At 38.1% G+C, this 14,722-nt stretch overlaps 1 protein-coding gene across 5 annotated transcripts in view; it reads left to right on the top strand.

Annotated features, from left to right (window-relative positions):
• The window catches only part of KCTD18 (potassium channel tetramerization domain containing 18), a 29,377-nt gene extending 16,239 nt beyond the window's left edge, over positions 1-13,138 (top strand). For 4 of the 5 annotated variants that reach the window (XM_027124691.1, XM_027124716.1, XM_027124699.1 and 1 more), the window contains 2 exons: positions 1,665-1,767; positions 10,635-13,138. In XM_027124691.1, the coding sequence (XP_026980492.1) occupies positions 1,665-1,767; positions 10,635-11,142 (611 nt within the window). In that variant the 3' untranslated portion in view covers positions 11,143-13,138. The remainder of the gene's footprint in view (positions 1-1,664; positions 1,768-10,634) is intronic. The other variant, XM_027124706.1, reaches the window with a different exon arrangement.
• The last annotated feature ends 1,584 nt before the right edge of the window (positions 13,139-14,722 follow it).

Raw genomic sequence — 14,722 nt, forward strand, 5'->3', positions numbered from 1 at the left:
TACATTTCAGTGACATTTGCTACATTAACAGTGTGTGTAACCAGCACCTCTATTTAGTTCCAAAACACTTCTGTCACCACAAAAGGAAACCCAGTATCCATTAAGCAGTTACTCTGCATTCCCCTCTCCCCTCAGCCCCTGGCAACTACCAGTCAGCTCTCTGTCTCAGTGGATTTGTGTATTCTGGATATTTATATAAATGGAATCATACAATATATAACCTTTTGTGTCTGGCTTCTTTCACTTAGCATAAGGTTTTTAAGCTTCATAAGAATACATTTTCAGGGACTTCCCTGGTGGCGCAGTGGTTAAGCATCCGCCTGCCAATTCAGGGGACACAGGTTCGTTCCCTTGTCCGGGAAGATCCCACATGCCGCGGAGCAGCTAAGCCTGTGCACCACAACTACTGAGCCTGTGCTCTAGAGCCCGCGAGCCACAACTACTGAGCCCACGTGCCACAACTACTGAGCCCACAAGCCACAACTACTGAGCCCGCGTGCCACAGCTACTGCAGCCCGCGCGCCTAGAGCCCATGCTCCACCGCACTGAGAAGCCCGCGCAGCACAACGAAGAGCAGCCCCCGCTCGCTGCAACCACAGAAAGCCCGCGTGCAGCAAGGAAGACCCAACACAGCCAAAAATAAATTTTAAAAAAAAAGGAATACATTTTCAGCTTTCAATCAGAAACATATCAAACTATTATATATAGAATGGATAAACAACAAGGTCCTATTGTATAGCACAGGGAACTGTATTCAATATCCTGTGATAAACCATAATGGAAAAGAATATGAAAATATATATATATATATATATACACATACACATATGTATGTATGTATAACTGAATCACTTTGCTGTACAGCAGAAATTAACACAACATTGTAAATCAACTATACTTCAATAGAATAAATTTAAACAAAGAAACGTATCAGATTTAAAAATTAAGTGAATTTGACTGGAATCTTGGCCTGCCACATTAACACAGATTATTCTTGTTTGAAAAGATGCCTATAAGGTATTGATACCTCATATTCATATAGTGGTTGCCTCTTACAGAGTGGTTCACGAAATTTATCTGATTTGATGATTGCAGCAACCTAGTGAGGTAGACAGGGCAAGTGTTAGAACCCCTACTGTCCAATCCTTTCACATTACTACCAACACTGTGACTTATAATAAAGGCACCTAACATCTCTTGAGTGCTAAGTCTGTGCCAGGCCCTGTTCTAGGCATTTTGTTTTTATTTTCTCATTTAATTATCGCAGCAAGGTATGTACTATTATTGTCATCATTTCACAGATGAGAAAATTTTCCCAAGGTGATATGATTAGTGAATAACAGAAATGGGATCCAGACCCAGGCAGTTTTGGCTCCAGTGCCTGTGCCCTTAACCAGCATACACTCAGTTGCCCAAGGTCTGTATAACGACCTCTGGTTATCAGTGGCAGAGCTGGGGCGGCTGGTAGCCAGCTCTTTCTGGACCCGGGTCATGAGCTATGCCACTATTGCCCTGGCTCTTCTTGGGAGCACTTCCTGCTTATACTTCTCTTCATCAAATGGGAGTCATGAACCTTAAACTTTTTCTGGCCGGTCTTATACAAAAGTGTTGCTGAGCCTTTGGCAGTGGACAGTGGTTCTCTAAATTGTCTTTTTATCTTCCAGGTGTTAGCTACTGGCGGGTGCCTCATGAACTGATAGAATGTTGGACTCTGGAAGAGCGGCCTTTACATGGAAGCCTACGTCACATGGCCCCAATTCGAAAGAGGTTATCTGTTCTTTGTTGATTTTTAAAAAATTAATCTATGACCTATATTTTTACTGCCTCTACTGGGGGAGTGAATAATGGTTCTTGACCTCATTGAGCTTATTAATCACCTAGGTGAATATTCTGCCTTACCATCAAAGTATAAATCTTTATTTATTTATTTTTGGCTGCATTGGGTCTTCGTTGCTGAGTGTGGGCTTCCTCTAGTTGCAGTGAGCGGGGGCTACTCTTCGTTGTGGTGCACAGGCTTCTCTGCGGTGGCTTCTCTTGTTACGGAGCACGGGCTCTAGGCGTGCGGGCTTCAGTAGTTGTGGCACACAGGCTCGGTAGTTGTGGCTCGCGGCCTCTAGAGCGCAGGCTCAGTAGTTGTGGTGGACGGGCCTAGTTGCTCCACGGCATGTGGGATCTTCCCGGACCAGGGCTCGAACCTGTGTCCCCTGCATTGGCAGGTGGATTCTCAACCACTGCATCACCAGGGAAGCCCCAAAATGTAAATCTTGAGGGAATACCCTGGCAGTCAGTGGTTAGGACTCTGTGCTCTCACTGCCGAGGGCCCGGGTTCAATACCTGGTCAGGGAAATAAAATCCCACAAGCTGTGTGGCGTGGCCAAAATAAAAAAAAAAATCAAATGCAAAGTTACCAGAACTATGTAAAAAGTGGAAGTAATTCTTTAAAACTGAGTTATATGGTATGTTCTTTTTGGGAGCCTATGATTTTAAAAATACTGCTGGACACAGTGAGAATGCTGTGGTAAGTATTTTTCCCCACTAAAGTGAAATCCCAGATTTTACTGGCAATAGTCAAGAAATTTATTAGACTTAATATTTGAAATTTCCTGTGATTTATTCTGAATCCCTTTCTCCTTCCTGTTACCACAAATAACATTTTTATTTAGTAGTATTATCTTGTGTTCTATGAAATCATTAGCACTGAATTCACTCCACATCTGTGTCTTTCACTGTGGTTTACGTACATTTAAAACTATATTTCATTTTCATTGTCTGGGTAGTATTCATGACTTTCAGACATTCTGATTTCTTGATCATCTATTCTAGAATTTGATTCAGGGCCCGTATGAAATTTCAGACTGCTTTCTTACTTTTGCCCTCTGGATCTTTCACAGAGGTGCAGAGAATTTTATTCAGTTTTTAGTAGTAAATCATACGTTAAAACAGATCTTTTTGCTTAAAGGCTCTCATTTTATTATCATTTATTTTGGTGTTCGAACTTATAGTTAGCAAATATTATTTGGGTCTAGAGCAGTAGTTCTCCATTGGGGACAGTTTTGTTCCCCAGGGGATATATTTGGTAACGTTTGGAGACACTGTCAGGTGGGGGATGTTGCTGGCATCCAGAGGGTAGAGGCCAGGGTTGCTTCTAAACGTCCTAGAATGCAGGGGGCAGCCCCCCATGACAAAGAATTGTTGAATCCCAAATGGCAATAGTGCTCAGGTGGAGCAACCTTGGACTAGAGTCCAGTGGAAGATGTGTACAAAATATAAAGCAAGCAGAAATGGTTTTATGGAAACTCTCCTCTGTGTTAGTTGTCTTTTTCCTCTGGGATTTTATTAAGTATCATTTTTGATTCATGGACCAGGTAACGATGACTTGGAAGCACTTGTGAGGTCCCAAAGAACCATTTCTCACCTACAAAATTTTAGTTATGTTCAGTAGAGTTTTGAGGTTGAATATATTATATTTCAAATCACTATGCTATTATGATCCCATTTCCAAAAATCAGAGTTCAGTATCTTACATTTGCCTCTGAAAACACAACAGTGCTGAGTCAGAGGAAGAAGACTTGGAGGATTGCCATTACACATGTTCAGAAGGTGATCTTCATGAAGTGAAACTGATGGAAGCAGTGGAAGGAGCAGGCAGGCTTTTGACAGTGGTTGCTTGACAGTTTGACAGTTTTAAGGTCATTTAAAATAATGTTCCATGTGACTTTTTTCCTTCATTTTGTTGGTATAGTGTATCATATTGACTGATTTGTGGATGTTGAACCATCCTTGCATCCCTGGAGTAAATCATCATGTGTGTTCCTTTTAATGTATTGTTGAATTCAGTTTGCTAGTATTTTTTTTTGAGGATTTTTTGCATTTATGTTCATCAGGGATATTGGTGTGTAACTTTCTTATGGCATCCTTGTCTGGTTTTGGTATCAGGGTACTACTGGTCTTAATGAATTTCAGAGTTCCCTCCTCTTTTGTTTTTTGGAAGTGTTTGAGAGGGACTGGTATTAATTCTTTGAAGAATTTGTTTGGTAGAATTCACCAGTGAAGCTGTCTGGTCCTGAACTTTTGTTTGTTAGGAGATTTCAATCTCCTTAGTAGTCATTGGTCTGTTCAGATTTTCTATTTCATCATGATTTAGTCTTGGTAGGTTGTATATTTTTAGGAATTAATTCATTTCTTCTAGGTTGTCCAATTTGTTGGCATATAATTGTTTATAGTAGCCTCTTATTATCCTTTGTATGTCTATGGTATCAGTTTCAACATCTCCTCTTTCATTTCTGATTTTGAGTTCTCTCTTTTTTCTTGGTGAATCTAGCTAAAGCTTTGTCAATTTTGTTTATCTTTTCAGAAAATCAGTTGTTAGTTTTATTGATCTTTCCTATTGTCTTTTTAGTCTCTATTTCATTCATTTCTATTCTAATCTTTGTTATTTCCTTCCTTCTGCTAACTTTTGTTTGATCTTTTTCTAGTTCCTGAGGTGTAAAGTTAGGTTGTTTATTTGAGATTTATCCTATTTCTTGAGGTAAACATTGCTATGAACTCTCTTAGGACTGCTTTCACTGCATCCCACAAATTTTGGTATGTTACATTTCCATTTTTATTTGTCTCAAGGTATTTTTTGATTTCTCTCTTGATTTCTTCTTTGACCCATTGGTTGTTCAGTAACTTGTTTAATCTCTATGTATTTGTGAATTTTCCAGTTTTCTTTGTGTAATTAATTTCTAGTTTCATACCATTGTGGTCAGAAAAGGAGCTTGATATGATTTCAGTTGTCTTAAACTTACTGAGACTCATATCGTGGCCTAACACATGATCTATCATGGAAAGTGTTCCATGTGCACCTGAGAAGATTGTGTACTATGTTATTTTTGGATGGAATGTTCTGTAAATATCTGTTAAGTCCATCTGGCCTAACATGTCATTTAAGGCCAATGTTTCCTTATTGATTTTCTATCTGTAGGATCTATCCATTGATGTAAGTGGGGTATTGAAGTTTCCCACTATTATTGTATTGCTCTCTGTTTCTTCCTTTAGTTCTGTTAATATTTGCCTTATTTTTTAGGTGCTCCTATTTTGGGTGCATTAATATTTACAAATGTTATATCCTCTTGTTGGATTGACCTTTTTAAGATTATGTAATGCCCTTTTTTGTCTCTTATTACAGTCTTTGTTTTAAAGTCTATTTTATCTTATATAAGTATAGCTACTCCAGCTTTCTTTTGGTTTGCATGGAATATCTTTTCCCATCCCTTCACTTTCAGTGTGTGTGTGTCCTTACACTTAAGTGAGTCTTTTGTGGGCAGCATATAGATGGGTCTTATTTTTTGATCTATTCAGCCACTCTGTGAATTTAATCCATTTGCATTTAAAGTAATTATTGATAGATATGTACTTATTTCCATTTTGTTGATTTTTTCTGATTGTTTTTATAGTTCGTCTCTGTTCCTTTCTTCTCATGCTCTCTTCCTTTATGGTTTGATGACTTTCTTTAGTGGTATGATTATATTCCTTTCTGTTTATCTTTTGTGTATTTACTATAAGTTTTTGCTTTGTGGTTACCATGAGGCTTACATATAACAACTTATATCTATAACAGTCTGTTTTAAGTTGATAACAACTTAAGTTTGATTCCATTGTAAAGCTCAACATTATACTATCCCCTGCCACGTTTTAGGTTTTTGGTGTCATATTTTACATCTTTTTATATTGTGTATTCCATAACTAATTATTGTAATCATAGTTATTTTTATTACTTTTTTCTTTTAACCTTTATACTAACTTTATAATGATTAATATACTACCTTTACTATATATTTACCTTTCCAGTGAGATTTATTCTTTCATATGTGTTGTTACTAATTAGTGCCCTTTCTTTTCAGCTTAAAGAAGTCCCTTTAACACTTCTTGTAAGGCCAGTTTAATGGTGATGAACTCCTTTAGCTTTTGTTTGTCTGGAAAACTCTTTATTATTCCTTCAATTCTGAATGGTAATTTTGCTGGGTAGAGTATTCTTGGTTGGATTTTTTTCTTTTACTACTTTGAATATATCATGCCACTCCTTTCTGGCTTGCAAAATTTCTGCTGAAAATCTCCTGATGGTCTTATGGGGGTTCCTTTTTATATAACAAGTTATTTTTCTCTTGCTGTTTTTAAGATTTTCTCCTTGTCTTTCACTTTTGACATTTTAATTATAATGTGTCTTAGTGTGGGTCTCTTTGAGTTCATCTTGTTTGGAATTCTCTGGACTTCCTGGATCTGGATGTCTCTTTCCTTTCTCAGCTATATAGTTTTCAGCTATTATTTTTTCAAAGAAAATTTCTTCTCCTTTCTCTCTGTCTTCTTCTGGGAGCCCTATAATGTGAATGTTAGTCCATTTGATGTTGTCCCGTAAGTCCCTTAAATTATCTTCACTTTTTTTCCATTCTTTTTCTTTATTCCTGCTTTTATTGGGTGAATTCCACTGCCCTGACTGAGTTGACTGATCCTTTCTTCTGCTTCATCTGGTCTGCTGTTGAACCCCTCTAGTGTGTTTATCAGTTCAGTTATTGTATTCTACAGCTGCATGTAAATTTCCCCTTCAGGAGACACTGGCACTTTGGAGTGTGGCAGAAGGTGGGTGCGAAGATAGCACCCACCCTATGAGGTCTCTGGGAAAGATTATAGTCAGCCCCTAGATGCGTGTTTAATTAGAAGTCTGCCCCTCAGGCTGCAGTCATGATGATCAGCTAACAGACCTCCTTCACGGAAAGACTGAGCTTCTGGATCTGTTGCCTCTTGTTGTGTGCTGGGGTGGTAGCTGTTTAAGAACTCTTTCTCCATTGGTTACAGTCCTGTGGGACCCACAAGCATAAGCCCTACTGGCCACCAGAGCCATGCAACGTAGAGGTGTCTCTTGGCAGCATTTGCAAAAATTGGGGTACCAGACAAGGCTATGAGCTCCTTTCTGGGTTAACACCAATTGTTACAGTCCCATGGGACCAGGAATGCAAGCTCCACTGGCCTCCAGAGCCAGGCAATCAGGAGTTGTCCCCTGGCTAAGAGCCATAAAAAGTGAGGGTTCCAGATGAGTGTAAAAGCTCTCTTCCGGGAAATACTGGTGCTCTGGAGCACAGCAAAGGGAGAGCATGAAGATGGTACCTGCTAGTCTTCATTCCCAGAGAGTGTTCCAGCAGGCTTCTAGATGTGTGTGTTAAATTAGACGCCTGCCCCTCAGGCCAGCACTTTTCTATCAGCAGGTGAGCTACTTTACTGTTTAAGTCTGAGTGCAATTGGCCGCTTTTGAACTGGGCCCTGGGGTGGGTGAATCTGAGCATGTGGACCCTTGAAGAGCTGTTTATCAGATTGCTATAGTCTTGTGGGCCTCAGGACTTGAACCCTGTTGATTTTCAAAGTTAAATGTTTTGGGGGCTCATCTCTCAAGTGCATGTCTTAAAAACTGGGGAGCCCGATATGGGGTTTGAATCTTTCCCTCCTTAGGGAGAAGATGCAGGTTTTGACTTTCTTCCTGGTTGCGGATTACTGCATTGGGGGACGGGTTTATGGCAAGATTGTGTTCCAGCTTCTCCTACCTGCTTCAATGTTGTTTTCTTCTCAGTTGCCCAATATGTAGTTGTCACTCAGCTGGCCTTTAGGTTTTATTTAAGAGGAAATTGTTCCATATATAACTGTAAACTCAGGGTGTCCATTGGAGGTGAGTTCAGTATCTTCCTATGTTGTCATCTTGAACTGGAAACAATCTATCAAATGGTTTTTATATCATATCAAAAATCATATGATCATCTCAATAGACGCAGAAAAGGTATTTGACAAAATTCAGCATCCATTTATGATAAAAATTCTCAGCACAGCAGGTATAGTGAGGATGTACCTCAACATAATAAAGCCTTATATGACAAGCCTACAGCAAACATACTCAGTGGTGAGAAGCTCAAAGCATTTCCTCTAAGATCAGGAACAAGATAAGGACCCCCACTCTCACTGTTTTTACTAAACATAGTATTGGAAGTCCCAGCCAGAGCAATTAGGCAAGAAAAGTAAATTAAAAATATCCATATTGGAAAGGAAGAAGTAAAACTGTCACTGTTTGCAGATGACATGATATTATATATAGAAAACCCTAAATACTCCACCAAAAAACTGTTAGAACTAATAAACAAAATCAGTACACAAAAATCTGTTGCATTTCTATATGCTAATAATGAACTATCAGAAAGAGAAATTAAGAAAATCCAGTTTATGGTTGCATCAAGAAGAATAAAATGCCTAGGAATAAATTTAGCCAAGGAGATAATAAAAAACCTGTATGTTGAAAACTGTAAGACGTTAATGAAAGCAATTGAAGAAGACACAAATAAATGGAAAGATAGTCCCTATTCATGAATTGGAAGAATTAATATTATTAAAATGCCTGTATTCCCCAAAGCAATATACAGATTCAGTGCAATCCCTATCAAAATTCCAATGACGTTCACAGAAGTAGGACGAACAATCCTAAAATATGTATGGAACCACAAAAGACCCTAAATAGCCAAAGCAATCTTGAGAAAGAAGAACAAAGCTGAAGGCATCATGCTCCCTGATTTCAAACTATATTCCAATCTATAGTAATTTAAATGGTATGGTATTGGCATAAAAACAGACACACAGATCAGTGGAACAGAAGAGAGAGACCAGAAATAAACCCATATATATAGACCAACTGATTTACAACAAAGGAGCCAAAAATATACAATGCAGAAAGGTATCTTCAATAAACGGTGTTGGGAAAATTGGATATCCACATGCAAAAGAATGAAACTGGACCACTATCTTACACCATACTACACAAAAATTAACTCAAAATGGATTAAAGACTTGAATGTAAACCATAAAACTCCTAGAAAAAAAAATAGGTGGTAAGCTCCTTGACATAGGTCTTAGTGATGATCTTTTAATCAGACATGAAAAGCAACAGAAGCAAAAATAAACAAGTGGGACTACATCAAACTAAAAAAGCTTCTGCACAGCAAAGGAAACCATCAACAAAATGAAAAGGCAAACTACTGGATGGTAGAAAATATTTGCAAATCATATATCTGATAAGGGGCTAATATCCAAAATATATAAAGAACTCATACAGCTCAATAGCAGAAAAACAAACAATCTGATTCAAAAATAGACAGAAGATCTGAATAAACATTTTTCCAAAGAAGACATATAGATGACCAATGGGTAATGAAAAGATGCTCAACATCATTAATCATCAGGGAAATGCAAATCAAAACCACAATGAGATATCACCTCATGCTTGTTAGAATGGCTGTCATCAAAAAGACAGGAAATAAATGTTGGCAAGGATGTGGAAAAAAAGGAACCATTGTGCACTGTTAGTGGGAATGTAAATTGGTGCAGCCACTATGGAAAATAATGTGAAAGTTCTTCAAAAAATTCTAAGTAGGACTAACATATGATCCAGCAATTCTACTTCTGGGTGTCTATCCAAAGAAAGCAAAAACACTAACTCATAAAGATATATGTACCCCCATGTTCATTAAAGCATTATTTACAATAGCCAAGATATAAAAACAACCTAAGTGTCCATTGATGGATGTTGATATAAAGAAATTGTGGTATGTGTGTATATATATATATATTTGCAACAAATGGACCTTGAGGATATTATGCTAAGTGAAATAAGTCAGACAGAGAAAGACAAATACCATATGAGCTGTCTTTTATGTGGAATCTTAAAAACAAACAAACAACAAACAAACAAACAAAATCCAAAGCAAAAAAACAGGGAAATGATTGGTAGTTGCCAGAGGTGGGGGGGGGGCAGTGGGAGAAATGGGTGAACTGTTTTTTGTTTGTTTGTTTTAGTTTAAACAAAATGAATAAAAAATAAATTAAATAAGGTAAAACAGTGTTTCCACTTCAGGCTTTTTATAGTGAATGGCAGCTCAGCTGAGGAATCTTTGAAGGTTTGTCCAATACTTCTCGAATTCAAAAACCGTCTAACTATACCATGAGTTCGACTATTCTAGCAGTTCCCAAAATGTGTTCCATAGCATGATAATTTTACTGGGTGCCAAAGGGTGCATTACAGAATGATTGGGAAATATGGATTCAACAAAGCTAAACAGGTGTCTTTAGCATAGAATCTTTAATTTGTTAATATAGAGTTTAAAGCTTTAGGAGGAGAATAACATATGCAGTAGCATTTCTCAAGTTTATTTGTGAAACCCTTTTTTCTTCAGTAAATCTCTTGAAACTGCTATTCTGGGAAAAACAACTTGAGATACTCCTGGTTATCCTCTGGATCACATCAGAATTTGTGAGAACTGAGTAATGTGCTGTGTAATTCCAGTGTCACGCTCCAAATTTTAACTTGCTGGTATTAACATTATGTGTGAGTTTGAAAGAGTGTATTCCAGTTGAAACAATCTTTTGTAAACTTGCTAATTTACTTATTGACCTTGGTGGGAGATGAGAGATGAAGTAGGTTGATACCTCTTGGCTCAAATTCTTGACGAAAACCTTTTTATTCACCCTGAAGGTAGACTTTGGAGACGTTTTCATTAGTTACATAATCTGTAACTGCTGGTTTACAGGACCAGCTGTTTGACAAGAACCTGCTTCTCTATTTACAGGCGACTGATAGCGCCCAATGAAGAGGAAGAAGGAGGCGTGAACTGTAAGACTGGTCCTAAGCCAGTACGATTTTTGGGGCCTTCCACCAGCACCCAAATTAAAGTCAAGAACTCGGCTTCCGTCAGGGTGCCTCCGGCCAGTGTACCGCAGTCCTGGTCCCGGGCATCCGTGAACCCGGCTGCAGGAGGAAGGGCAGCTCAGCGCTCTGCACCGTTGAAAGCCCCGTCCCCGGTGGGCACAGGCCTGCCCGGGCATCCCCAGGCTGCCCACGAGACCGGAGGTGCTGAGAACGGGGCCATGCACCCACCTCCAGCTAAGGTTCTGATCTGCGACAAAAAGGCCACCCCGCACCGAGTGATAAAACTGAAGCGGACTCCCTTGTGCGCTACGGGGCCTTCAACGCCCGCCTGCACCGTGGCCAGGCCGGCAGGGCCCCCAGAGCCGAACCCCGACGCCGCCAGCGCCCTGGGCACGCGGACTGAGAACGGGCAGGGCCAGACCGATTGATGGAAACGGGGACTCAGGGTGTCCCGTTTGCCTCTCCGAGCTTACAACCTGTTTAATACAAATAAGCGGCACTCTTTCCCGATGCAGTCAGGATGAAAACTTGTTTCTTTCTATTTAGGGTGAATTGTGTGAAGTAGGAATGGAGGAGGGAGACTGTAAGTGGTTGGGCCTATTTTTACTTCTCATTTTCCCAACGTTTAAATTATTTGTCTAGGGATGGTTTTAATTTCAGGTTTTTTAATGTGTGGGGGCTTTTTTTTTTTTAATGTTTAATTGGTATTAAGGCAACAAAACAGTAGAGCAAAATCATCCCTAGCAAGTCCACTTTGTTGCTGAAATAATTATAGATTTTAGGCACTTATTTAATGTTACTCATTGCAGCCCAGGGATAGGAGTGAGATTTGGGCTTAGCTTTCAGTCTGGTGAAATAGAGAGGGTGATATTAGTGCTTCCCAGTGCTATGTCCCAGATGGGGGGAGATTTGAGAGAAAATGTAGATCAAGGTGAACTCCCTGCAGGGCACTCTCAGTCTCAAAAGGTAGCATGAAAAGAAATGAGGGGGAGGGGGAAAAAAAGACAATAATTTGAGATCACACTTTGACTTCCACTTAATGGAACAATTTTCTTTCCTAGATTGGCTTTTCTTACTCTTTTCCTAGCAGATTTAGTTATACCTCGCAAGAAGATTTCTTGGAATAAGAACTATATAACATGTCATGGAATGAACTGTTAAAATATTTTTTCATTTGAGTAGTGAAGTTTTGAAAGTACTTTGAAGAGAAAGTTTAACTTTTTAACTAAAGTTAATATTTTTTTTCAGAAATGACCATTAAAGAGTTATTCTGATGATACAATATGATTTTTTATCATACAGTTTCCACATAACTTGAATTTAATATTTTAAAACAGAGTATTTTGATTAATCTTCTATTTTTTCACAACTATTTAGTTGTATGTGTTTACACGTACATGTTATGTTTTATAATTGGATCACATATTTCTATCTTCAGTGAGCAGTATGCCGTCAGTGTGTTAAAAATAAGTTCATAAAGCAAGGTACTTTTTACTCAGTGCTTATCATTGTACTTTTACTGGTTTAAAAGAGTAAAGTAAATATACTCAAAACATTACTTTTTACAAAATAAAAAAACCCTTTCCGTAAAAAGTGACATTTTTCTGTGACTGTACTTATTTTTAAGCCTTGGAGCCCTTTGGTAGTTTGAAAGCTTGTTCGTTTATATAGGTTATCTATTTCTGCTCACAAAATTGCTTTCTTATCTAGTTAATGTATGAAATCGTTAAACCGATTTGGATAGCTATCCAAATACCAGCAGCCTTTTTAAAGTAAGTGGTTTATTTGGCTAGAAAAAGTGAATATTTAAAACTAAAGATTCATGAATGATATTCCCCTGGGGAATATATAAAATATTCAGTCACCTTGCAAAATACTATTACATAGAATCCAGGTCTTCTGAAAATTAAAGACCATAGTGAGTTTTGAGAACTTCCGTTTAGGATATTATTGGTATTGTTTGATCTACAACATTTTGAATTGCTGATTCATGTAAGAAAATTTTATACTAATAGACGTGTATTTTACACATAATAAACATTTGTCTGGAAAGGAAACATGTTGAAGGTTAATCATGGTTGATTCAGTCAACAGCCTGCATTTCTTTACATCAAGTAGTTTAAGGGACGTCTATTGAGCACATTTGGCTTTTATAAGAGGAGAGTTTTTGGAATAACTATTGGGCCATGGTTCAGCTGAGGTGGATAGGGACAAACCATCCCTTATGGGTATCAGGAGTCAAAATCAACTTCAGAATGCTCCGGTAACTTGAACATTACTTTATTTGGGTGTGGTTCCCTGGGGATTAGGTTCATTTCGCATGAAGACACGTTTTTCCTAATACCAGACTCTGTAAGCATAAGAGTTGGTAACTCATCATAACCCATTGGTCTTCCTGGAAAATAAAAATTTTTTTAAAGGAAAGCATGTTTTATAAACAGTGACTCAGTGTCATTACTTTGGAAAAGTAGGTTTGTGCAGTTGTTGGATCAGAGGACGCAACAGAAATTCTGAATGGTAAGTAGAGTATTTAGGTATCGCTCATATTAAAAAAGATAATTGACTATGTCCTTCCAGGCAATCTGTGTTGAAATCTGGTTTGCCCTGATTAAAACTGGTAAATTATAAGTTGGAGAGGTTAAGGCTGGCAGTAGGAATCTACTGAAGGATTTGTTTCATTTGTATTTTTAAATAATAAGTTTTTGTTTCAATATTGCTTTATGTTAGTTTATGAAGTATTTTCATATATTTTATTTCACTGTGTTCAGTTTGCTTTTTAGTTTCAGAACAACATAATGAAGGTAGTCTTTTCCAGTCCTTTAGAGATCGAGAAAATGAGGTTCAGTAACATAAAGGCTGTACAGTAATGACCGCCCCTTCACACACACATTTTAGCCACGTAATCTAATTTCACAGAATGCCACAGCAGCACTGATCAAAGGAAAAGCCAGAGGGAGGAAGTAGATGTCAAATTGTGGATTTGTTTAATATTTAAAGCTTTTGAACAGGAAGGTATTATGGTGTTAGGATCACATGTCTGACTTCTACTAGAGAGTGACTGCCACCTCTGTACTTGCAATGCCTGGTACACCGTAGGCCTCGGGTAAATTGCTGACAGGGCAACGCCCCCTCCCGCAATTATTTTATAAACTGTACCTGGTAGCGGTCTTTGGGGGCGCAGAAACTGATTTCCGACCTTGCAAAATTTATCCTGTCAGAACAAAGGAGATGCTGGCGGAAATCCCTTAATTTGGTGATTGTTGCTAATGACCACAATTACCGTTAGTAATGATGGTAACAGTTATATAACTTGTCAAGTTGTTTAAAGTAATTCAGAGACTTGGCTCGTGAGACCCCAGAGAGGTCAGACAGATACTGCCTGACTTCTGAGAAAGGAAAAAAGCAGTCTGGCCCCTCTCCTCCTGCTTTACTGCCCCTGCTAGACTTGCTGATGCAATTTCTTTTTCATTCACAGACTGAATCCTATTGCTTCCTTAGCGAGTGCTAACATTGAAAAAGTTGTTGATTCACTTCCCAATCTATGGTTAAATACAGTGTAATTATTATCAACTATACTTTGATTTCTAAAGAAGGAATTAATGTACAAGCATATTTGGCTTTTCCTGAGAAATTGTTCATAGAAGAATTTTTATTTAAATAGCATTTTGAATGTGCACAAAAACTTGAGGTAGTAAATTGTTCAGTAAAGGGAAAAATGCTAACAGTTATATGAATATGAGGTACCTTATAAAGGATTGCCTTATTTATACCTGCAATCCCTTTGAACAGCTTTAATCTACGTTTGGTAGGATGTTGGTTAGAAACTAAGTAGAAAATATGAACTTAATAAAATGAAGGGAAAGAGCTTTTACTATAGCAAATGAAAAATATTTTTAAATGATTTACATATGTGTATTCCTAAGTTAACCAGGAACTTTTTAATTATGGGAAATACTGTCATTTTCCCATATGCTGAAACTCTCCCTTGGAAACTGTCAACAAGTTGCT

The sequence above is a fragment of the Aethalodelphis obliquidens genome, unplaced genomic scaffold, assembly GCF_003676395.1.
Source record: "Aethalodelphis obliquidens isolate GAN/ISIS:26980383/991018 unplaced genomic scaffold, ASM367639v1 scaffold2, whole genome shotgun sequence".
Classification (NCBI taxonomy): domain Eukaryota; kingdom Metazoa; phylum Chordata; class Mammalia; order Artiodactyla; family Delphinidae; genus Aethalodelphis; species Aethalodelphis obliquidens.